Below are 24260 nucleotides of genomic sequence, written 5' to 3'. Positions count from 1 at the left end.
AGTAGCAAAGGGGCGAAGTAACAGGGAACTCTAATGGGAAGCACAAAGGAAAAAGTGCAGAGAAAAACTATTTAGGGCGTGGACAAAAACCTGTTGTAGGTTCCAGCTGCAGGTTTACTGAATAAAGGATGTAAGAAGGTTTCAGTCTCCTTTTTAACTCTGATGTGCATACAAGGTTTTCCTGCACCAACAGAACGTGATCCGTGAACAGGTCTGTGAACATTGAGCTCAAGGACAGGTTGACCCCAGACTTGAGGGTTTTTAAGCAGGGTTTTGCCCTTCAAAAAGAGAAGCACAGAAGCACAGCGTTTTGGGCTAAAAGCTACCACAAGGCTGATGGCTGAGGTCCCTGCTGTGCAGGCGTGATGTGCGCTCTACACACAAGGGAGGTGAAGCCTCGGCTTCCAGCCAAGTGCAACCTATTGGGGAACACAGTTGCTGAATTCAAGATCAGGAAGACAGCGTGTTGGAACCAAAAGTAGGACTTAAAATTTACACTGTATATGTAGCATCAATTGCATCCCTAAAATTTTCAGATGGGCACAAAGGGAAAAAAAGACAAAAGACGGCAAAGTCAATTTAAATCCATGAAACGCCATGAGATGACTCTCAGTTTCAGAATTCTGCTCTCTCTGCCTCCTTCTGGCTTCTGTGGACATTCTGAGAGGGGATGACAACTCCGTGAGGGCTGTGAGCTGGGCAGGAGGTGCCACAAGCTGGTAGACCAGCTGCAACTGTTAAAAAAAAAAATTACGATTCTGGCTGTGGTGACTGCACTGTATGAGGGTGATGAAGTAACAAAGGAATTTGAAAGGACAAGGAAGACTTTATAAGTTTGTGCAACAGCCTGATGAAGCTCTACAGATACAATTGCTCTCCTGCCTGAGGGTGGGAGCCCTTGACATCTTTCCCAGACTCTGGAAATATAAGTGTGATAAAATGCAGACTGCATCAGCACCTGTAAAAGTAAAATAATGGGTATTAAAGAATAATTTTCAATATCAATTATTCTCTGCAAATTTTCATCAAAGAAAGCCTACTGTAGGCACTTAGAGTACTAATGTGGACACGTGAATTAAGAAGCTAATGGAAGAAATCGATTTTTAAAACATCAAATATGTCTTATAATTTCAGATGTGGATGCAAACATTTAGTTTGGATACTAAATTATTTTCTTTAAAAAAACCATAACAACTAACACCTCATTTATTTTATTTTCTCAGCCTTTTCTGAAGTCATCTTGTCTAAGTTTCTTCATGCTGTTCATGGGACAGAACAAATATAAAATATTTTAGGAGCTCTTTAAGTAAGAACATCTTTATTTCTCTGGCTTACCTAGAGCTTGTTGAGCTGAAGAATGTAAAACTGACCATCTGAATGCTGATATTAATGTAAGAGGCAGGGAGCAGAGGTGGCAGGCACAGTTGTAGCCCCCTCAGTATGCCTACCATGCCAACTAAACTTCCAGGACGAAAAAAAAATGGCAAACACAACTATTTCTGTGTCATTCCAGTCCCAGAGTGCAGTTAAAAAACTGGAACAGTCTCCATGTCCCTGGGACTGTGTCTGGGTGAGTTACAGGCACCCACGTCTCAGCACCCGGACTTGGCCTGGCCAGGCAGCACCAAGGGCTGTGGGTGGGAAGTCGCTGGGTGCGCCTGCCTCCATCTGCCTTTCACACTTGCAGGGCCACATGCAATCTCACACCTATGAGTCATTGCATTAGCTTTGAAAAAGGGACTTCAGATTTACAGAATCTGTCCCAGAATTGGTTTATTAAATATGTATAATAATTCACCCTCCATCTCACCCCTCTCTATCACAGGATTTTCTTAAAATGAAAATGGATTTCAAAGCACAGGTTTTGTATACAAAAGCCTAAATATTTCTCAGATGGATAAAAAACTTGTACCTGAAATGTATTGCCTCTTAAAGAAATCATTACTCTCTTACCACAACATAATCTCTTTGTTCAGCAAGTGTGATAAATATCGGCCTATTATCATAAGTCACTGCCAATAACGAAAGCCATTTATCTGAATGTGTCTCTGCCTCCCACAAATGGAACTATCTCACTTTCGAGTTAGCAGTTAAATGCTCATCTTACACATAGACATACACTGCCTACTGAAAAAAATATTCTGAGAAGTGCTAACCTGAGAGTCAACATGAGGTTGACAAATGTTCATGTTTATGTTCTGTAATTAGTTTAACAGTTATTATCAGTGAGCAACAAGTTACTGTGATCCAGAAAAGATGCTCAGCTTTCCTGGGCGTAGGCAGATATTTATACAGAAGATGATCAACTGTATATGACCCACCGCAGATGCTTTAGGTCAGTGTTCATGCATTATGAAAAGGCACACATATATACAATGTAAGAAAAGGAGGAAATTTTCCTTTGGCTAAACTAGGATGAATGTGCTCAAAGCACCACAATAACTAACAGCAATTTAGCTCCAGCTAATGGTCTTAGTAGCTAAAGGATGATACAAATATTTAGAAGACTAAACAAGCAAAATAGCACAGAAGACTTCCTACACCGTAAAGGTTTTGACCAACTTCATGACAGTTCTCAGACCATGGGTCACTGGGGATGACCTTGATGAGGTGCTTTCAGTGTCTTTTAGATTAGTTCATTTTCTGAAGGAGCACCAAGTTTGGCCTCCTATTATCAAAACAACAGCTTCAGTAACTAAACCTGACCCAGCTTGTTCAAAGGCATCTAAGAGTGAGCTGTTATGCTCAGATTTGGTGATAGAACAATGCAGAGACACAACATCCTAGGAGGAAATATTTGGCTCCATATTATGTGCTCCTGCATGAAAGCAATTCATTTCAAATAAGAGTTGTAAGATTCCGCTTAATTAATGGCTTTCATGACAGGAAAAGACCTTCTCTAGCCAGCACAGTAGCACAGTTAAGAGGCAAACTGAAGCAGGTGGTGGGTTTGGGAGGGGAAAGAGAGAGCAGATGTTAGCCTGAAAATTTGGAACGCTCTTCAAGTCCTGTAGCAGGAGCCCAGTTTCCATCAATGCATATTGTAGGAGCAATTAATTGGGACCACCCAGGCCTAGGATTTGCCAGAATCAAATTTTCCATTCATGCAACATACTTCCGTGAAGCTGAATGTTTGTTTAAAGTTCTTCTAAAAGTCACTCAGTCTTCACGTTTTCTCCCTAAGATATATATCTTCCCTCTGTTTTGCAGATTTGGGGAAATCTGAACTCTTAGAATATGGATCTGGAGCTTTAGGAGAGTGGAAGCTGGGAATCTATCACTGTTTAGCAATGTTTATCTACTTTTACATGCTTTTTTTAAAAAAAAAAAACCAACCCAAATTCCAAGTTAATTAAAAATTCTTTTTTGAGGTTTTGACTTAATTCTGAATAAAAATTGCAAAACTTTTTTTTTTTTTTTAAATTTGAATTCCACTTTCCACCACACTGCAGTAAAGGGTCTTGATTATGATAAATTTGTTACTTTTTGTATACGTTCTTATGTGACATTACAGAAAAGGTAATGTTTTTGATGGTTGCAAGTGGTTTAGGAGGTTAACCAACATGAGATGTGCATCAGAGGTGGTCAGGGAGCATTAGAGAGCAGACAGGTGAGACAAGAGGCTTGGTCTGCTGACCTCATTCAGGCTGCAGCATCCAGCTGTTACCTCCGTCGAAGCAGAAAGATCTAGTTTGAAGCAAACACAGATGGTTTGGGAATGGGGAGGAGCTGGACTAAATTCTCTAATTTAATAATCTGTGGCCAAAGATGCCACAGCATCTGCTGGGTTCATCCCTTACCTTCATGTAAATCTCAGACAAGGGAGGAAGTGCCTCAGTTTGGTATGGTAAAGTCTGATGAAGTCTTCAGAGATTCATAGTCATGACCTGCCCAAGAAGCACTGTGCGCCACGATCAGGCCCTCGGGCAGTCTATACGTCCATCTCTATCACTTTAAATAAATGCCATAGCTGCTGTAATATGCCCTTTGCAAATAACCTTCTCCATATTACAATAGCTGAGAAAACATAAACCATAAACGAAGACATTTTTAGGGACAGTCATGGTCCCACTGAAATCTATCTTTCATTTATTATTTTTCAGGTGACATCAAGGAAGCGTGATTTAGACATGAAGACGCGTTCACCAGAGACCCAAAGAAATAACTTACCTTTTTGACCTCGTATTTAATAGCAAGTTTAATCCTGCTCAGACTCGGCCGGTGGTGCTCAGGGCACAAATGTATGTTCACATCTCCGTTCAGAATAGCCTCTACTTCTTCGGTGTCTCTGCACAGGTCCAGCACCCCCACGACAAAGTCCTTGCATTGCATAGAGAGCTTCCTGTAGTCGTTCTGATGGAAAACAGGGAAAAACTAGTTATTTAATTGTGCACTTGAAAGCATGCCTCAAATGAACAAACAACAAAAGCAAGAGAGAGAAATTGTGAGCAAGGTTACTTCTGCAAAACTACTGTTTGGAATAGTAAGAAAGCACTTGATTTCACCCCAGATGTAGCGTCTCTGGCTTTTCACAAATATACATGAACTCCTCCAGACTTAATTAGAAATGCTTCTATCAGCAGCAGAGTTTACATTACAATACAGCATGCTTTACAGAACAACAATTAAAGAATTTATAGGGAAATTTTGATTTTAAGCAATCGCTTGATCTCTCTTCTCTGTGTGGCATATCTTCTACGAATGTGAAAAGATGGCGGAACAAAAGTCCTGCTAATGGGTTAGAATTTACAGCAAATTTTACAATTTAGATTATTTGGTAGTAATTCTTTCTTTAAGTAACTTTCAAGGAGTTTCAGCCTGGTACAACAAGCTGGAGCATCATATACACATGTGTTCAAATAAATTAATACAGCTGTAATACTACTTTCAAATTTATTACCTAACAATTTAGTTAAACAGTCTCGGAAGATCATCTAGAGGATCATTTTTGTCATAACACTTCTTCAGGAAATGGGACTTCAGAAACTCAACATGATTTCCTATGAAATAATTTCACCTTGCAAACCCAAATTACACTTATGGGGAAAGAGATAGTACGTAGCTGACTCGTTAGAGGGCTAGAAGAGCAATTTCAATGCCTTAAATTAAATTGTGATTGATTTTCACACACTGACACTTAAAAGATGAAGAAAATGCCATCATCTGAGTAAATTAGAACGCAATTAAGGCTATCATTAATATCCTGATAAAATGGTGATATTAAAGACTCAATGCAACAAACAGAAATAATAAGCATAAGACAAGCTCTTACTGACTTGAGAGATCTTTTCAAATTGGGTTTGATGAGTTAATTAAATTCAGCAGCTTATCTAATTAAGCCAGCAGCCAAAAAAAGAACATAGTTAAACCTGTCTTTGATGAAATGGTAAGAGTAACCTGGCTTTGTATTCCTATGTTTTCTAAATTATTAATTCTAACCATTACACATAGCACCATATGAGCTGTCCTTCTTAGGCAAAGATCTCAAAGCACGATGCAAACATTCATTAACTAGATAGAACAGCACAGTCTAAAATAGGATGTTAGGGATGGCTGAATTTCCTTGGACAATTTTTCCCCTTCAGAACTGAGATGCTCTTGATAATGATTATTTTTTTTAAAAAAAAAAAGTTGGTTTAATGACTTTGTAATAGGTTTGAGGTTTCTTCTAATGTGTGTCTGTGTGTGTGTGTGTCCATCTCAGCTTTTCTTACTATCCTGCCCTGTATGCTGAAGGCTCTGAGGAGCTGTTTCACTCGGCACAGAAAAATTCAATAGTCTTAGGGAACCAGAAAGTCCTTCAGGGCTGGAATTAAAGCATTCTTGCAGAAATGGGAAGATGCCATTTCTGATGGGTGTTTAGGAGAAGAGGCTGAGGAGGAGAGATGGGGAACAGCCTGCGTGAGACATTCTGCAAGGTGGAACTTACACATTTACATCCTTTTATCTGTCAAAAAGGTTGAAATTGGACTTCCCTTTTCCTCCTTGAGTGCCGTAATCAGACCACATGTTCTAATTGGGATGTTCATAAATGGAGAGCAGCGAGAACTTCAAATCTTCATTAAAAGGGGACATAACAACAAGCAGCTCTTTATCTCTGGTAGGGCAGGTGCATGCCCCATTGCAGAAACTGGGGCATCAAGACGTCCATAGATGTGCTAATTTGGTGCATTAAGATTTAAGATTTCCTCAAGGTTCAGGCAGAAAATGATTCTACATTTGCATCTAAATCTATTATCTCAGTATTTACAGGGTTTGTAGAGTGAATGTTATCAAATATGGGGTGAAGTAAGGCCTGAAATGTAAATGAAAGACAGATTGTACTTTACGGGTTCAAAGCTCTCCTCTCTAATCAATTCTGTGCTTCTCTAATCAATTCTGTGCTTTAATCTTCACCGTACAAAGATGAATTTCAATAAATAAAAAGCTTGTGCTTGTCTGTTCATCGAGAGAATAGATGCCCAAACAAAAATAATCAGTCTGGAAGTAACTACAGGAATTGTGAAGGACAGCAAATATAGATAGATCTGAAAATAGATGTAGGCTGGGAACGAAATATCTAGCTGCCACAGGTAATGAAGACACATAATTTAAAAAAAAAAAAAAAAAAACAACCACAAAAAAACCCAAACAACACAAACACCAAGGGTAAGAACTCTGCAAAGCTTTAATACCATTCTCTACGTACTGTTTGCAAAGTTCACAAGCTAATCTCTTAGCCAGCACATTTTAGGTAATTCTCATCACCATTCCACATCATGTGAACAACTAGTCTGTATTAGCTCAGATTATTTTTCCTTTTCTGCTTTCTTTAAGGAACGCAGTTTAGTTAGCAGGTAGGAAAGTGCTTCTAAAGCAACTGTAAATGGCAGGCTCCCAGCTGGCAAACTCTATCAAGACCCAGCTTTATTCACATCCCCAAGCCTAATGTTTTTACTGGTTCTGTACATTTGCAGAGATTATGAATGATTTTTTTCTGTTCAAAATTATTTTCTCTAATTTTTAAGAAGACACAAACAGCAACGCAACCTACCCAAGATACAGGCTATATAAAGAAAAATAATAAAATACAAAAATAATAAAATATTTTGGTTTTTTAAATTGAAAAATATTTTTAAAAATTAAATTAAATAAAAAATAAAATTAAAATATAAAAATTCAAAATTTGAAAATTTTTTAAATTTAAAAATTTTAAAAATAAAAAAAATAAAAATTTAAAATATAATTTTAAAAAAATTTTAAAAAATATATTAAAAAAAATTCCCTTTCAGCTAATCTACAGCCAGGCAGGAGAGCAGTTTACTGCTCTCAAGTGACTTTGCTCACGTGTTAAGACAAACCTCAATGATCACTGAACCTGCTGTGTCTTCTGATGATCCCTTTTACAAAAGCACTTGTCACCTTTGTTCTGGCTTCTTTAATGCTCACGGTCAGCACAGAAAATCCTGTTCAGTCTGAGGGTGAGAACAGAACCACTCAGCTACTCTCCTCGTGTCAGTGCTTTTCCCTTTGCAAGCCCAGGTTACTGGCTGTATCTTTACTAGAAACTGAGATTAACTGGAGACTGACAGCCAAGCTTCTCCCGACGCTGCCTTGAGTAGCGTCGCTTGGATGATGCAAGCAGAAATTACCTACCCGCATATAAAATACTGAATTGCGCGTCGTGACGCACAGTGAAAAGCTCGAGGAAGCCAAGGAGGTTTCCAAGCTGTGTGCAAGTTGTGTTGGTGCGCGTGCCAGTGCTGGTTAAACTGCCCTTATTTCAGCCCTTTGGAAGCATCCGAGATCCTGCACGCCCTGCACAAAGGGGTGCTGTGACAGCGGTGGGACAGAAGGCTGCAGCTCCAGGGCAAGGGTTAGTGAAGGGTGGAAGAGTCAGGAGGAAGAGGGGAAGATGGAACCAGGATGCATTTCCAGTTAGTTTTTGTTGCACCAAGGTTTTTTGGAGATCAGAGCCCTGAGGACTCCCGGTGACTCTGCCAGGAGACAGCGACAGGCAGCCGCTGTGCCTTGGGGCGCAAAGGGCCAGTCCCCATTTCACCACTGCCTCTGCCAGCCAGGGTTGACCCCCAAACCTGGCACTTCATGGCCCTCCCAGTCTAAACACGTTTCGGGGGGGGGGGGGATCCGTCGTGATTGCAAGCCTGGCCAGGAGGTGAGCTGCAAGTGGGTGTCCTCCCTCCCACCGCAACAACAAACTTACAGCTGGAGACACAAAATCCAGCTCAGTCCTCTCGGCAGAGTTGTGAAAACACACATCGGCGAAGACAATAACCCAAACCTTCCTACTCCTATTAGCTACCACACTATAGAGGTCTGAGGATTATGAGTTTCATAAAACAGATGGATCTTTACAGCAAGGAAAACTGCAAATAACACATGAGGGAAACCGGGGCCTCATCCTGACAAGATGAACGCTGTGAAGCTTCAGGGAGGAAGATGAAGGATACAACTAAGTGCACGAGACAGCCAGTCTCCTTCAAATGGAACAGTATTTTATTTCCTATGGAGACAGCGAGAGCAGAGAAGGATCAGGATAATGCTTGAGAACGTTACAATATAATTTTTTAAAAACTAGAACATAATAAAAGGATTCCAAATTAGTCATTTCCTGCTTCTTCTAACACTGTTGTGCATGTGGAGTTAAAAATGTCTAATTTAGCTGTTTTGAAAAGGCTGATGGTACTTGTCATTCACTGCAATGTCTCTGAGTACCCTATTATTATCTGTTGATTATGTTCTAAATGAACTCTGTCATGTCTCCACATCTGTTCAAAACCACCCAGATTTCTTCAGAAAAGAGCTGTTTGAGGTCAGCGGGATGCAGTCTGAGTAAAAAGTTAAGTGAAATGAGAAAAAATAAGACCAGCAACCTATCTTGGCTAGTTAATGAAAAAAAAAAAAAAAAAAAGTGATATTTGAAAAGCAATCACAGACAAGGATTGAAAAGGAACCTCATCCCTGGGAGCCCACCTCTGAGCCGCCAGCACTGCAGGTGCATCTTGGACAGCACATAGAGGTGTCCGGCCTCGATGCTGCAACATATAGTGAGTGGGTCTGCGATTTGCTGAACCCCTCAGTGCAGATGAGCTTTCACCAGAAACTGGAGCGAGGCCAGTGGTTCAGAAACTCAGAGGATCCAACAATTTTATACGCAATTACAAACTACCTTCCCAGTCCCAGATTCAGGAACACACTTGGGTTTATGTTTAAGTCCTGCTGATGCTGATGAAACTCTTGCAAGCTTTGTTTCAGGGAAGCACTGAAGCAATCTTCTTTCAGGCTTCGGGAATTTTGAAGCGGGATGAGTTTATCCGACAACCTGCAGGGGTGTTTTTGGTGGTAATCATTGTAGGTTAGTCACTGCACAGTTGTTACTGGAAATGGAGACCCACAGGGCAGTACACAGCACACAAATACAGAACAACCTGTACCACTGCACCATTCATGAAAATCGCTCCATATGTCACCATTTAGGACATTTAATTAAATTCACTCTAATAATTGCTTCCAAATAATATCCATAAAGAGCAGGACAGGAACCACAACCCATTAATAGATATTCTAAGCAGACATAATTCCAAGTTGCACAGTCTTCACTGATATCCTGTATACAACTAATTGTTCTGCTAGCCTATAATAAAACTTCAGGCTGAGACTTCTGATCATAGATGAGTTTCCCTTTGAATACATAACCGCGTATCTGGCTCATAACAATTTAATCCACAGACTTTTTTCTAGAAAAAAAGTGCAACCTAATGCTTATAAATACACTTACCACCACCCCCCCTCCACCCCTCCAAATAAAATGAGGAAAAGGGGAGCAAATGCAGGATGATAGCTATATATTAAAGCCATCAATTCTCAAGGGATCTGTCCATTGTATAGTGTCTGTCTTATAAACCTTCTCCACTGGACTTTCACAGAATCATCTCGGTTGGAAAAGACCTTGAAGATCATCCAGTCCAACCATTAACCCAGCATTGACCGCTCCCAACTCCACCAGATCCCTCAGCGCTGGGTCAACCCCACTCTTAAACCCCTCCAGGGATGGGGACTCCCCCCCTGCCCTGAGCAGCCCATTCCAACGCCCAACAACCTGTTCTGCAAAGAAATCCTTCCTCAGAGCCAGTCTAAACCTTCCCTGGTGCAATTTGAGGCCATTCCCTCTTGTCCTATCACTTACTACTTGGTTAAAGACAATTTGAGGGTTCCCACACAAATCCAAGACTTCCAGACCTAACGGACATGAACGCCCACCACCTGTGACTGGGGGATCGCGGCACTAGAAAGCCTCCGCATACTCCCAGTGTGTTCACAGATTAACTGCAGGGCACATACTCGCTGAACCCAAGCCCTGTCTGTGAGCCACGCAGGAGCTGTGTACTCGGCAGTAAATCTGGCTTTTCTGCATAACATTAAATTTGCTGTGTAATTGAGAGCTGTAGGCACATTGCACAGAGCCTCTCTATGTTTCCTTAAAGCTCTTGGCTCTTTGTGTTTAATACACATCATACATACATACGCGTATATCATGGAAAGAAATATTGCATTGCTTAGATTAACATTTTGAGAAGAAACATCAGAAAAGAAAAAGAATTCTGTAAACATGAACAGAAAACTCCCTCAAGTAAAAACACTTCTAGAAGGAAAACAAAGATGAGAGAAAGGTGGGGGAGAGAAAGCCAGTAATATTACATGCTAGATTTGAAACAAATTTTTAAAATAAACCATCATGTCAAATATTCAAAATGCTTATTAATATTTACCAATTAGATATCGCATGAAATATGTACAAGCCAGCTTAGAAGCTGTTGGACAAATTTCCTTCTGGGTATTTACACTGCCTGTGACTGGCCATATGTTTAGGAATGAAAGAAGGCCTGTGGGAGAGAAGGCGCTGAGAGGAGACGCTAAGAAAGGGCCCTGCACTGATTCTGCTCATGTAACCACGTTATGCTCTGAAGTACGCTGAGCGTCCCTTCCAAAGAGCCCCGTTGACTATGCACATAACTGCTGACACAGCCGAGTGCATTTCTATTGTTTCCAGACTAAACGCCTACATGCGCAGACTACACAAAGGCTGTACAGTTAATTTTCCAGAAAGTACAACATCAAGTTGTTTTATGTTCTCGCTTCTTAAGTGGCAGAACATCACATCAATGATTTTTTGGAGCTTGGGGTGTACTGTGTCATATTCAGCGGGCGTGTCTCTGAAAATAAAGCCAAGTGCTCATTTAAAAGATTTCACTACTTAGGTGCACGTTGTTAAGTATGTCTGGAAGTAGCAACAGATGCCCCTCGTTCATTTTTTCCAATGATCCAGACCTTGACTTCTTCACCCCCAGTGAGCATAATATAATAAGCAATCTGTTCAAATACAAGAGTTTGACATTTCAAAAGTGTATCTCTGTTGCTTTCCAAGCAATTTGGACTTTTCTGAATGAAGCCAAGAGAAACACGGCAACTGTTTGCTCTCTGAAGAGTGCCAGGCTGCAGCACGGTGCAGCAGAGGGGCAGCGCCGCCAGGCAAAGGGTGATTTTAAATGCCGTGTGGGAGCGTCAGGAGACACGAATAGATGTGTCCAATAGAAGAGCCCAAGGACAAAACAGACAGTGCTCTCTGTGTTGGCATTACTTTTAGCCAAAGAAACCCAGAAAACAACAGTCTGCTTTGACTGAGGACAAAAAATTGTGTGGCTTCCAACGAGGCATGAAAATAACATCCCTTGCATCACTACAAGGATTTAAATGGCAGTTGCATTGACTGATTTACCATAAGAAATTTGTTTTGGTGGCTCTATTTTCTCCTCAATGGGTTAGGTTTTCTAGCTGCAATTCATCTGTTCATACGCACTGCAGAAGCTGATCTCGGAGACAGCATATCCCTTCAACAAGGGGACAGGGCAGTAAGAAACCAATCAAGCCACTACCTTTGGATTTCACCTTATACCTATTGTCTGAGAGATGTATCAGATCCTTGAAGAAGCTAGCCAAAATGGTGTTCATGGTTTCTGTGGTGGAGTTAGAAATTCTCTTAGAATCTGTTACTGTGCTTTTGCAGCATCCTTAACGGTCCAGGCATATGTGTAACCTTCAACAATAACCTTCCAAGAGCTTTAAAGTGGGAACTGACAAAACCAACAGAAGGGATAGGTTTGCACCTCCCTATTTTGTTTCTACTCTTGCGCTCTAGCTGTTATGTATCTACCAACTCTACTGATAATTGTTTCTGGGAATTTGTTTGGCTTTGTGATAAACACAGCTTCTGTGGGACCAAAACCAATGAATAAATTTTGCAAGCACTTTCCATCAATAAAAAAAACATTGGAAAACGCAAAATACTTCACTTTGATATCCCTTTGAAACAATTCTTTAAAATGTATTTGTTGGGGTTTTTTAATCTAAAATTAATGGATGGATTACTTGAGGAAGCAAAACCAGGAATCCATTCACATAATCTTAGAAGAAAGCTAAGGACCGAGATTGAACACAGTTCCTGACTCTTTAGCCAAAGTTTTAGAGTCCTTAGCATAAGAAATTTCAGGATCTGTCCACTCTCAACTTTTATTGCTTATATTGTACTTTTTCCTATTTGAAACTTATAAGTTTCCTGTACGTGTGAACTCTCTCTGCACCAAAATGAGTGGATCACTTGACTTAAAGTTCTCACCCTGAATACAGTACATAGAGTACAGTCTTTTTTTTTTTTTTTTAATATGTGTTTAAGAAGTTGCTACAAGAACACCTCCATCTCCCACAATGTCACCTTCTTCCTGACAAGTACCATTACTGAGTATCTCTGTAGCGCGCATGTGTGCAGAAACATCAGTGCTATTCAGTGGAGAACTAACACCCTATTCCAAGTCTCTGAAGATATTTAAATATACTTAGAACAGAAATTATGTCGGTTGACTAATTTTTTAAAAATTAGAGTATTTAAAATCTCAGGGTTAGCATAGCAGCTTTTCAAGGTAAGATGGCATTTGATGTTTGATGTGCTTCTCTTTCATATCATCTCAGCTGGTTTTCAAACCCATGTCACAAATAAGCCACATGCTTTTCATTCCTCAGCTAATTAAAAGGTGGGGTTTTTTACCTTCTTGCAGATTTTCCCAAGCTCATTTGAATTTTTATGCTGAAACACCTGTTTTTGGAAGATAAAATATCAAGTCCCTGGATGTCAGATAAAGGGGACAGAGGTATTAACTAAATGCTTTGGCATGCAAAATGCACACTTCCAGTGAAGGAGAGGGTCTGTCTCCCTGTGTTCTGTCAACAGCTCCTCTTTTCTAAACACTAACTACCCATTTCAAAAGAATACTCTGCTAGTTCTCCTGGTGAAGAAGAATTTAGGATCTGCTAACTTCAGCAGTAAAATCAAGCTCATGATGATGCGGTGCAAGACCCCAAATCCCTCTCTATTATTTTCAAATATTTGCTTGCTCCTTGTGTGGGTACAGAGCATTGACAAACAGCTTTTCTTCCTTTCAAAAATGCAAACGCCTCTTGCGATAACATTTAACTCCACTTTACTTTTATTGTCATGCAGAAAAAAATTCCTTTTGTAGCCCCAGATGCATTTCACAAGGGCAAGAGTCCAATGCAGTGTTGGGGTTCACTGCTTCTTCTTGCCACCTATTCTGTTTTCAACAGAGCACTTACGAGATGATGGGCAGCTAATCTGCAGCTCTGATGTGATCCACGTATCAAAGCACAGAAGTTACCTCTGGGCCCAGCTCCTCATTTCACATGTCATCCATACTTTTTCTCTCTGGCATTTTCCCATGTTTATTACATTCCTGACCCATCTGTTACAAGCTCCACTGGGGAAGATCCACATTTCCTATACAATATGAGACTGGATAGTTTCCTTGTGCTAAATGCATTAGCCACTCTCCTTCAATTGTGTGGCTCTTTTCAGCTCAGCTGCTTGAAACCCTTACATTTCCTGAAAACCAGATGGGAAAAAAAGGGAGAAAATAATGGATTTAAATTTAAAGCGATTGTTTGCTTAACACAGCTATGTTTATCCTCTAAGCTGAGCTAAATTTGGCACTCTGAGCTTGCTTAAGGAACACATTTATATGCTCAAAGTTGCTATGAGTCCCATCTCTCCTGGAAATTTTGGCTACAAACTACACCTGCATATCAGGAGAAAAACTCCTTCCAGATCCAGCCTGCAGTTGAATGCTGGCTTAACTGAGAGCCATATGCAACTTATATCGATAACTAAAATAACCATATGCCTTCCGGATCTCAGACAGCCAGCTACCACAGTTCCCAATGTCCAGCAGCAACAGCTCCTTGGAAAACTAGTCGCTAGCATCAGAGTGGATGTAATTCTGGTCCCCACAGCACCTAAGCAGCAACTGCGCACTTCGGAAAAATATGATCCCAGCTGCAGAGTCCTGGCACAGAGCACTCTTGGCCATATGGACATCGTCCTCTCTCTAAGAAGAGCAGACTTAGAAGTGATGTTGCAGCACTTTCTTAAGCAGAAATATGAATATAAGAAGTGTATAACTACATTTTTCCATCCAAATCCTGGGGCTTGGATAGTGACAATGAAATAACACCCTTGGCAATGAGCAATTTCCCCACTGCAGTGGTGTCAAGTTCCCTACAACAGATTATATTCCAGGAATTTGCCACTTTTGATCACGTAAATGCCAAAACCCCACAGACACTAAAGTACCTAGCACCGTTTTGTGGCAATGTAAAATTGTTTGTATACCATTCCTGTTTACCCACAATCCAGTGGATATTCTGCCTAGATGCAGTGAGGATGAGTTCATTATAATTATCTACAATAACAACAATTAACAACACAATGAGGGATAAAGTAAATCACTTTCATCTGCATCCTCTTTAATGTTGGACTTGAGATCCTCAGAATGTGTTACTTCATTTAAACTCATTAATGCGATATTAATTCCCTACGGTGCCTTGGATAAACGTACCTGACTCCATTCTCCCATCTGCTGATCTAGTATTATTATTCTATTCAGAGCAATAGTCTTAATTATGCTCATTTGTAGTTCCAGTAGATATCCTTGCCCAACATGAATAATGAGCAGCAGTCTTTGGAAACCAGTCATCTTGCTCATAATAAACTGCTCAGCCTCTAACTATTCCCTAAAACCCAGTACTGGTATTAGCTGAATGCTTGGGCATTTGGCGTTACTAATTAAACACAAAGCGTACCAATATCGTATGGGAGTGATATTGCAATAGGGAGAGCATCACTTTCTGTCTGTTTTCCTCACCAATAATTTGATTTCATCTTTCTGAAAAAGGTTTTCATCTTTGGCGCCCTAGAGTTTACCTTCTCATGGTACCATTTATTGCCGAGGGGAAGAGGAAGGGTAATTTTATTACTCTGCGATTTTTTATCAGTAAGTGCTCTGAAAAAAACTCTCCAAGGTGCGTGGTGAGTGTGCTAGGAAGGGCAAGCTCAAAGTCACACAAGCTTTGTATTCTCCAGAGAGGATCCTGTGACTGGGATGGAAAGGGCCAACATGTCTTTCCTCTCAGACCATCTGGCTGCAGGTGGCAGGAGCCCACTCTGGGCTCCCATCGTGTAGGTGCACCAGTTCTGAATACCAGGATTCATTTTGTCTTGCACACTCAGCGGGTAAGAAAGGAAAACACTCTGTCACTGTTAACTAAACACAGGCAAGTGGCCAAATCATTCCCCCTATTTATCACAGTGCTACTAGCAGCTGGCAGCAAACCTGGCAGAGAATCACGAGCCGCTCCTCTCCGGAGCGGCAGCAAGGGCCGTGGCTGAGCGCAGCCCCGGGCTGTTCAGCTCTGCCCCTGCAGCCTCCATCTGCCTGCACGGCCAGAAAGTCCCCTGGCACCATGGCATGGAGGAGTTTGTCTCCCCTTTATTGCTTAGGAATTGGAGAAACAAAGATAAATTTCTGTGGGATAGCGCAGGTCGTTGGGAAAGGTGGTGGTAGAGCATAAACCCTACCTCCCCATACAGCCGCTGCTTGATTAGTTTGCTGTGATGGGTCTCTTAATCCAAGATGAGATCCGTTATTCCTCATTTGTATAAAGAGAGGAATCCATGAGCAGTGGTCCCCCTCGGATCAGACCCGCCGGTTAGTCCTCCAGTTTCACTGTACTTTCGAAAGGTGAGGATGAAACCATGGCTTCAACAAAACTGAAGATGATATGATGGTCAAATAAACCATGATTTTGCCAACAACTGGGGCTTTTCTCCCATGTTAAAGCTGTTATAAAATACAAAATGTGAAATTGATAACATCATGGTAAGCTGAATTTTTTTATGTTTAATTAAATTTTGAAAGTGTTACAAAACTATTTGTTGCCTGTCGGCTGGGTTTGTGACAGTCATTATATTTGTTAGAGTCATCCTAAGCATCTGTTCTCAAAAAGCTGTCCAAGAGTAGTGCTTGCATACAAAAGACTCACAATGCAGCAAATCATCTTCATTCCTAAAATCAAAGTCATCTTTACCACCAAACAATTTTCTTAACTCCTTGTCTCTGAGAAGCAGAAAGAGAGTGAGGAACAAGTATCACAGCATCACATGTGCTACAAAACCTCCCGAAAGCCAGTTAAATGCCACTTAAATCTTCACATCAGCTACCTATTGTCCTTTACTCAGCTATATGTGGTGTACATGACTCCACAGCATGCATGGGCACTGTATTAATTTAACCTTATTTCACTTGCTTTTATATCACCGTAACTTTAACTTAATAGAACTCTGTATTTAACCTTGCCTTCATACAAATCCCCTCCACACGCACCAAATTATCTCAAAATGTCTGTTGGTTTTTTCCTCTCTATTTAGTCAAAACACTTTACATTCCTGATTAACATGTTACAAGCTTTATTATGCTTCACCTTGACGACAAAATATTCAGAGACTGACTGTATCGGAGGGAAATCACTCTAACCCTGTATTCGCTATCAAAAGTTCAGGTTCAAGAAGGATGAAAAGGAGATCTCTCAACTCTAAGACCATTTCTTTTGAATATATTCAATATGCTCCAAGTTACGCAAGATGGCAAACACACAAATATATTTACTGAAAATCATGGCTCAGTAAAATTGGTTGCTACTAAGCCTTGGCAGTTCAGAATGCTTTATAAAAGTCACCTTACATAACAAAAATTAATTTCTAAATTCCTCATCATACCCAGGGTTCAAGAGCTACGTGGAAAAACTGGACTCAATATAATCACTACAGCAGGAAGAAGAAGAAAATTCATTTATGCAGAGAGAAAGAACACTGACAGCCCCCGTGCTTCAGATTCAGGAATTTAATGTCAGACATTTCTGGCAGGGGAGGAATAAACACATTAATGTTGCAGGGTTTTCCCCTTTTTTGCTCCAGATTCCTGCCAGGGTTATTTATGTGTAAGGGAGTTAACTCTGCCCACCACTCTTATCAGCTCCTGCCCTTCAGGTCCACTGATAGGGATTTTTCAACTTGACAGAAATGCACTCACGATGGAGGATGGACTGCTTGGTTGTAAGGGAACACTGAAATCCCAGGAGCAAAATAACCTTAAAGCAACTGAAATATGCTCAATTCCAACCGGTTCCAGATTTTGCACTTAATGCTCTACCTGGTAAAACGTCACATTGTTTGGCTTAAAACTTATCTACAAGAAAATGCTTCTGAAAAGCTTGATAGTGGCGAGGCAGCTGCTGTGCTGCTGCGCTATGTGAATTGTTTCCATTTCTCTCCCCTTCCACCCCAGCCTGTGAATCCATCTGTTGTCTCCCATTAATGATTATAAGGGGATTCCATTTTATTTTATATTTTTACGACCATGTTTTTTGCTCACCTAAACTGAAACCCCACTCTAGTATTAGGGCTGTTATGTGCGATCAAACTGGAAACAATAAGCTGTAAGTCCTGCAGTTGCAATGCTGCTCATCCTTAACTGAGTAGGATTAGAAATTACTTCCCAAGGAGCTGTAAAGGGTAATAAACATTGCACTGATGGTGTGCAAATTGGCACTGCTAAAAGTCTCACTCGCAGTAACATCACAGGAAACAAAAGTATCCCAGCTGTACTTACTCTCTGGGAGATTCAAATATTTCCAGGGTTGCTTCTGTCTCATCATCTCCAAATGCCAAAATTTTCCTCCAAACAACTTTCTGAGGGGACCAAAACTCTTGAGACATTAATTAAAATGTTAAATATCCTTACACTGACTCATTGTCTCTGATTTGATGTATTGAAAGGATCTTTTTTCCCCCTGCACTCTTTGAAAACAGAGACATGGTCTTGTTCCTTGGGGAAAATAAAGAGAACATTTTCCTGCAGAAAGTATTTTGTCAACTTTTAAATAGGTTTTCTTCTTTTTTTTTTTTTTGACCAAAGTTACCTGGGAGATTTTAACAACAGTGTCACTCAATCATCCATAAAGTAGGTTAAATGACCTTGTAGGCAATGACCAGGATCCAATTTCATGTGACCGCTCAGCGGCTAGCACTGTCGCTAGAGTTACAACTTTCATGAATAATGGTCTTATTTTTTCCAGGTGCAGGTGTGGGTTGTAGATGGCTGAGTTATACCCTTCACTATGAATCATAACATCTACTACTCTGCTCTGCTGTGAATAGACAGACAGATGCTAACATACCTTCACATTCGCAGATACAAATGTTTTTTGGGTTTGTTTTTTTTTTTTTCAAGACAGCTCCAGGCATCACAGCTTTGGCATCGGTTCTAAACCACTCTGAAAAGCTTTGGAGATTTTCTTCTCATGCAACATTTTAAAACCATTTTGCTTGGGCAATGTGCCAGGCAGAAAATTATTTAATCACAGAACAGGCATAGAAAGAGCACTTACAATAACAGCTCTCAAAATATAGAGGATATTTCTTAATTTATAAATATTTAAAGAGAACAATACAAGAGACAGAAATTTGGTGGTTTTTTAAGGTCAGTAGGGTTTTCTACATCCATTTTCCACAGTCTCTGCTATTCATCCATGCAAAATATATTCGCAATTAATTAATTTATCTCTCAGGACAAACTCAACGTAGCATCTATTATTAGTGGATTTGTCTCTGAAACAGAACAGCAGAGAGAATGGGTTCCTCATGTACAGAGAGAGTCCCACTCAGTGATCCAAACACAAATTTCACTACAAGGCTTAAATATATTCTCCCTCTCCCAGGCTGTTTCCATGATCATTTTTAATTTCCTCTCTTATTTTAATACCTAATTTGTTCCAACAATAAGTTAAAATTTTAATAATAGGAAATTTGTTTTCCTGCTTTACTGGGACTTGATTCTTTCCTGCATTATGAGGTGGGTAATTGCTTGTAACTGCTTATGAATTTGCTTTGCACAAGTGAAAATTGAAAAAAGGAATCATAGATTCTAAACACACAGGTTTGCAAGGCAGTAGAGAAAACTGACTTTTAGGTAAGAAAGGAAAAGAAAGAACGAACAGTTCTTTTTGAAGGGTAAAAACCACCAAACCACAACCCTGACCCCACCTCTAAGAAAAAAATAATTTTCTCGTTAAAGACTGACCTGGAAAAGTTCATAGCCAAAAAACTTGAAGAAAAGGTTATAGGTTACTGGCATTTCTTGAGAAATCTCAGTTTTCATCATTTCTACAGAAGTGCACAACACCTTTGACTGCACACTAGAAGTGTAAATGCATTTAGCAATGTATACATTTTTGTTCTTTCTCAGATATTATGAATATTTAGGTAAAAAAAATAAATCAAAAAGTGTCACCCTTTTGACTCTGAATATCAAGAGGGTTTCAAAGACAGCAGGGATCTCCCTTAGAGAAGCTGAGGGTAGTGAAGGAGCATAGAGCCACAAGGAGAAGCAGAGAACAAGCTAGTTCGCACATAAACTGAAACAAAAATAATCTGAAAGGGATGTTCCGGCCCAGTCGCAAAGTCCAGTGTCATCAGGTCTTAACGTGGGATAAAGCCAAATAACCTAGGGCCTGCTCTCTCCATTGGAAATTCAGCAGTGAGAGTCAGAAGAGGGAGCAGAGGGAAGGGGTGTAATGGGAAGAGGGAGGCTGCTCTTTGGAGCTGTTGTCAGAAAACTCCCAGGAGGAGAAATAGCCATTGCTTCACAGCTGTGTACACGCCCTGGTGTGAGAGACAAGCACTTGGGAATGGCAACCGTTCATGTGCTCGGAAGTGTTTGTAATGGTGATGCTTAATTTTCAAACCAGGAACTAGATAAGACTGATGATACTTGTGCAGGAGAAAAATAAAACAGTAGTAAAAGGAAGAGAATATATTCTCCCTACCAGGCCAGATTTCTTAAGTTCCCTTCTGTCTTTTCTTCCGAACACCCAGCAAAGTGAAACAGCAGGGAAAAAAAGAAGTTACACAAGTAAAAAGACATCTCTTTATAAAATGCAAGTCTTGCCTGGAAGGAAAAAAAAAAAAAAAAAAAAAAGAACAGAAATTCTGGAAAATTAAATGAAAGTCTAAAGAAAGGCCAAATAAAACCACTAAAGCCTCCAAGAACATCTTGCTGAAATAATAAATATGAGTCACAAAAGGTCTTCCCAAACATATCAGAAGCAAGATGTCAGCTAGAGAGTAGTTGAGGCGAGAGATTACGAAGGGATAAAAGGATCACTCAAGGAAGAATGGGTCAGAGCGGAAAAATGAAGCGATTGATTTACAAGAGTGTTCATAAGGATAATTAGGAAGGCTCCCATGACAATTGCTTTTTTTAATGGGAGAAGAATTTCAGCAACTATCTCCAATCAGTCAGTCCTGAGAGTAAGCAAGCCCAAGAGTTTGTTCAGTTTGGGGAGGAAACAGTTTCTCAGTGCAGTCTTACTGGTTACAGCCTGATGGTTTTCAAGATTTTTCCCACTCCACTGCTATCCTCCCTTCTCACAAAATATTTCCCCTTCCTACTATTTTGCTTCCCAATGTTTTCTGCCCTTTCTTTTTAGTCACTCATCTCAAAAAGCAATAGTCTGATAATGATTTTTGTAACTCCATGCAGCAGATATTTTTCATGCTAAAATGTTTCCCCATCAGGGCCACAGAATTTGACTTTTGTAGTCGGCTCTTCTTTCCAAGTTTCCTTAGGCCTTCACATAATTTTTATACCTTATTTCTTTTTAATATTTATTACCATCTTATTTTCTTATGATTTATTACCATCTTATTTTCTTACAAATTTTAAGATAACCCCCTCTACTTTGTATTTGAAGATTCTGACTTCTTCCATTGAGTCAAATTTCACTGAGTTGAGCAATCAATATGGGGAAAGGAAGCTGTTTACCACCTCTGATATATTTATCCTCAGCAATGCCCATGATTTGCAGATGGCCTGAGAAATTAAAAGGTTAGGAGGTCCTCTTCAATGTGAGAGCCACAAACCCTAAAAAGCTGCAGCTACTCAGCAAGATATAATCGGGTATGTCAGTGCCTTGCTTTCCAGTAGTGTCATCCTCAAAGTGCAGGATCTGGTGCTAATTTCTCATTTGTAAAGATAAAGCCAGAAACACTGAGAAAATTTCCAAGGTCATTTCTCTTAAGACGCTTAGGCCAAGCACATCCTGCGAAGTTAACAATTTCTACCGAGGTAGGAAAAAGGTGGGTTGACTTACTGGAGCAAGAGCTGCGCTGCAGGAACGCCAGATCATCCCTAACAGAGACAAGTCTCCGTGGCTGTTTTGCCATTCTTTTAACATCACGAGAATTTAGAAATCTGAGCCTCAGCTGTTTTACATTACCGCAGCCCCAACGAAACAACAAGCAGTTCCTAGCAGGCACATCTCTGTGGGCACCTACACACTTGACTTGCTGCCACACAAGCCCTCGCTCCCCACAAAGAGCACAGCAGCCAGCTGAGCCCGGGCGTGATGCTCACCTGCAGGCAAGAGCAGGCTCACAGCTAGGGTCTGCTTTTGCATCCCGAGTTTGGGTTGTTTTTTTTTTTTTTTTAGAGAAATGGCAACAGTTAAAAGAAAAGTTACAGCAAGAGACATATAATTTAGAAACAAAATGTGTTATGCTGTAGTAAATGAACTGATGATGTTGGTAGGACAGGTAATGAACCGATGATGGTGGTAGGAGAGGTAAACAAAGACCATATGTCTTCCAGATGGTCGTTTTGATCATACCTTCAGTAACATTTTAATCAACAGGAGCAGAGATGTTATTTACCACTTCTGGTTGGTGAGATCTTTTCATAAGCTCCTTTGCCATTCTATAATTTAATTTGTCTGGGTTGCTAAAGGGAATGAATCGGTGGATTGTCTTCATCACAAAGACTTTTCCTGACGTACACAAGCATGTAGTCTAATTTGAGAGTGTGCAAGGCTGTAGAACAGACCTGGGTGCAGAGTGGGATCTCACCAGAAACAGGAGCGCACGTTCACAGCTTTAAAAAAAAGTAAACAGAGCTATTATTCCATGTTTTACCCATTTTTTCCAGGATGTGGACAGTAATATTAAGCCTAATACTGCTGTTAAGGACAGTTGCAAGGGCATTTCCTGAAGAGTGTTTGCTAGAAATACAATATCCCAAGGGGTTCAATGGACATATAAATATTATTCTGTTGACTCTGCTTTTAATATTCCAGTCTTAGAAATGAGTCACCCAGCTGTGGACAGCTGGTAACTGTGAAGATATCTGCATATGGCTTCACACCAAGGTGACGCGGGGAAGATCGATTTCTCTGGACCAAAGAGGAGAGCAATTCTCACCAGCCTGGCTCGTGGGTGATGACTTGCTCACATGGACAAATCCTGTCTCGGCTATTCATACTGAAAGGGGCATCAAGCTTACTTACATGAGCAAAACAAACAGAAAACACTGGTAGATGAGAGAAGGATTATTTGCTTTATGACTCAGGCCCAGGGTCTGCCAATTTTGAAATAAATGGGAGTGTGCACAGGTTTTTTTTTTTTTCAGTTTGAGTAAAAGGGAGGGAAAGAGGGGAGCCTTCCTCCCTCTGTGAACCAGAATGGATCCTAGATGTTAGGCTGGCATTACATACTTTCGCCCTCAAAACAGCTTCATATTTTAATCACTGGCCTAATGGCTGTTTTCCACCCGTCATGGAAAACTACAAAGCACATTATCCTATATTTCTGTTTTAATTTTTACTTTGGATTTTTGATTTAATTAAACCCCTCAGTTTCCCACCCAACTGTGCCTACAGTCTGCAGAAGCATGGTCACTAGGAGCCCTCTAGTCCGCCCAGGGAGGAAGGCTCCCCTGTCTTCCTCTCTCTTTCCAAGGGCAATACAAACCAAGGGCCTAATCCAGCAGATTAAATCAGGCCCCCACTCTGTATTGCCCTTGCTCCAGTGGATGTTGATTTTTTTTTGTCTTTTTTAAACACAAAATGAAGACTGGACAGAATGAGAAAGTCATGCACTGGTCTTCATTCTGACCTTTCAAATGGGATATACAAAAATGACAAAGCACTGAATTAAGGTTGTTTTTTTTCCAACTTGGGCTGCCTCCGCTATGGAAGAGTATCACTGGATACACACCTGCAAACATATACAGTGACGCTGACATTTACATCTTTCTTTTCTGAAACTGAAAGACTCCACCCCTGAGGGGTTTCTTACCCCCCGCATTTCTAGGCTAATTGCCAGGACATTTAATGCAATCGTATTGCTAGTATTTTCGGTAGAAACAATCAATTCAATATTTTTCATCTTATCTTGGGGAAGAGGAATTACTTATTTCTAGACTTATGAACTACATCTCTCAAAGCAGTTGGCTTTCTTCCATTAATAAGAAAACTTTTTGCAAGATTTTGACACTACAGCATTTAAGGGAAAAAAACAAAATTACTTCTATGTGGATGTAATATTATTCTACTTTTTTTTTTGACTGTTCTTCAATAAGCGTTGCAAAACTGACATTTGTTTGAAATAACGGCATGACAACATTGATCCAAACTGTACATTTTTTCTAAATACTGAGACAGATCCTCATCTTCTACGGCCTCATCTAAGCTCCAGTGAAAAAGCAGTGATTTACCCCAATAGAATATCTGCTTCAGTAAAATCGTTGTCATTGATTGCTCTAACAACTTCCCTCTTTCTTCCAGCTCCAAGTCTCCAAGGTTATTATTCTCTTCAGCATGAAGGAAGCCACACAGTAGCTGACTGTCTTACCTTGCTTTTGAGCCAAAACCAACACAGCAAGAAAGGAGTTCAGTAGGGCAGTATATCCACTCCAGACTGATAGCCAGAACATCTACTCTTTCTATTAAACACCTATTGATTGGTC

General features: G+C 40.3%; 1 protein-coding gene across 6 annotated transcripts in view; it reads right to left on the bottom strand.

Moving 5' to 3' along the window:
• The window catches only part of TRPC7 (transient receptor potential cation channel subfamily C member 7), a 114941-nt gene that overhangs the window by 45472 nt on the left and 45209 nt on the right, over window positions 1-24260 (bottom strand). For all 6 annotated transcript variants that reach the window (XR_012634399.1, XM_074915688.1, XM_074915689.1 and 3 more), the window contains exon 3: window positions 4171-4353. Coding sequence is in view for 5 of the 6 variants with exons in the window: in XM_074915688.1 (XP_074771789.1) it covers window positions 4171-4353 (183 nt within the window). In the remaining variant the exon portion in view is untranslated. The remainder of the gene's footprint in view (window positions 1-4170; window positions 4354-24260) is intronic.

This window comes from Athene noctua, chromosome 12 (assembly GCF_965140245.1).
Source record: "Athene noctua chromosome 12, bAthNoc1.hap1.1, whole genome shotgun sequence".
Lineage (NCBI taxonomy): Eukaryota > Metazoa > Chordata > Aves > Strigiformes > Strigidae > Athene > Athene noctua.
Note: the sequence above shows the minus strand (reverse complement) of the source record. Positions and strands in the feature narration are given on the sequence as shown.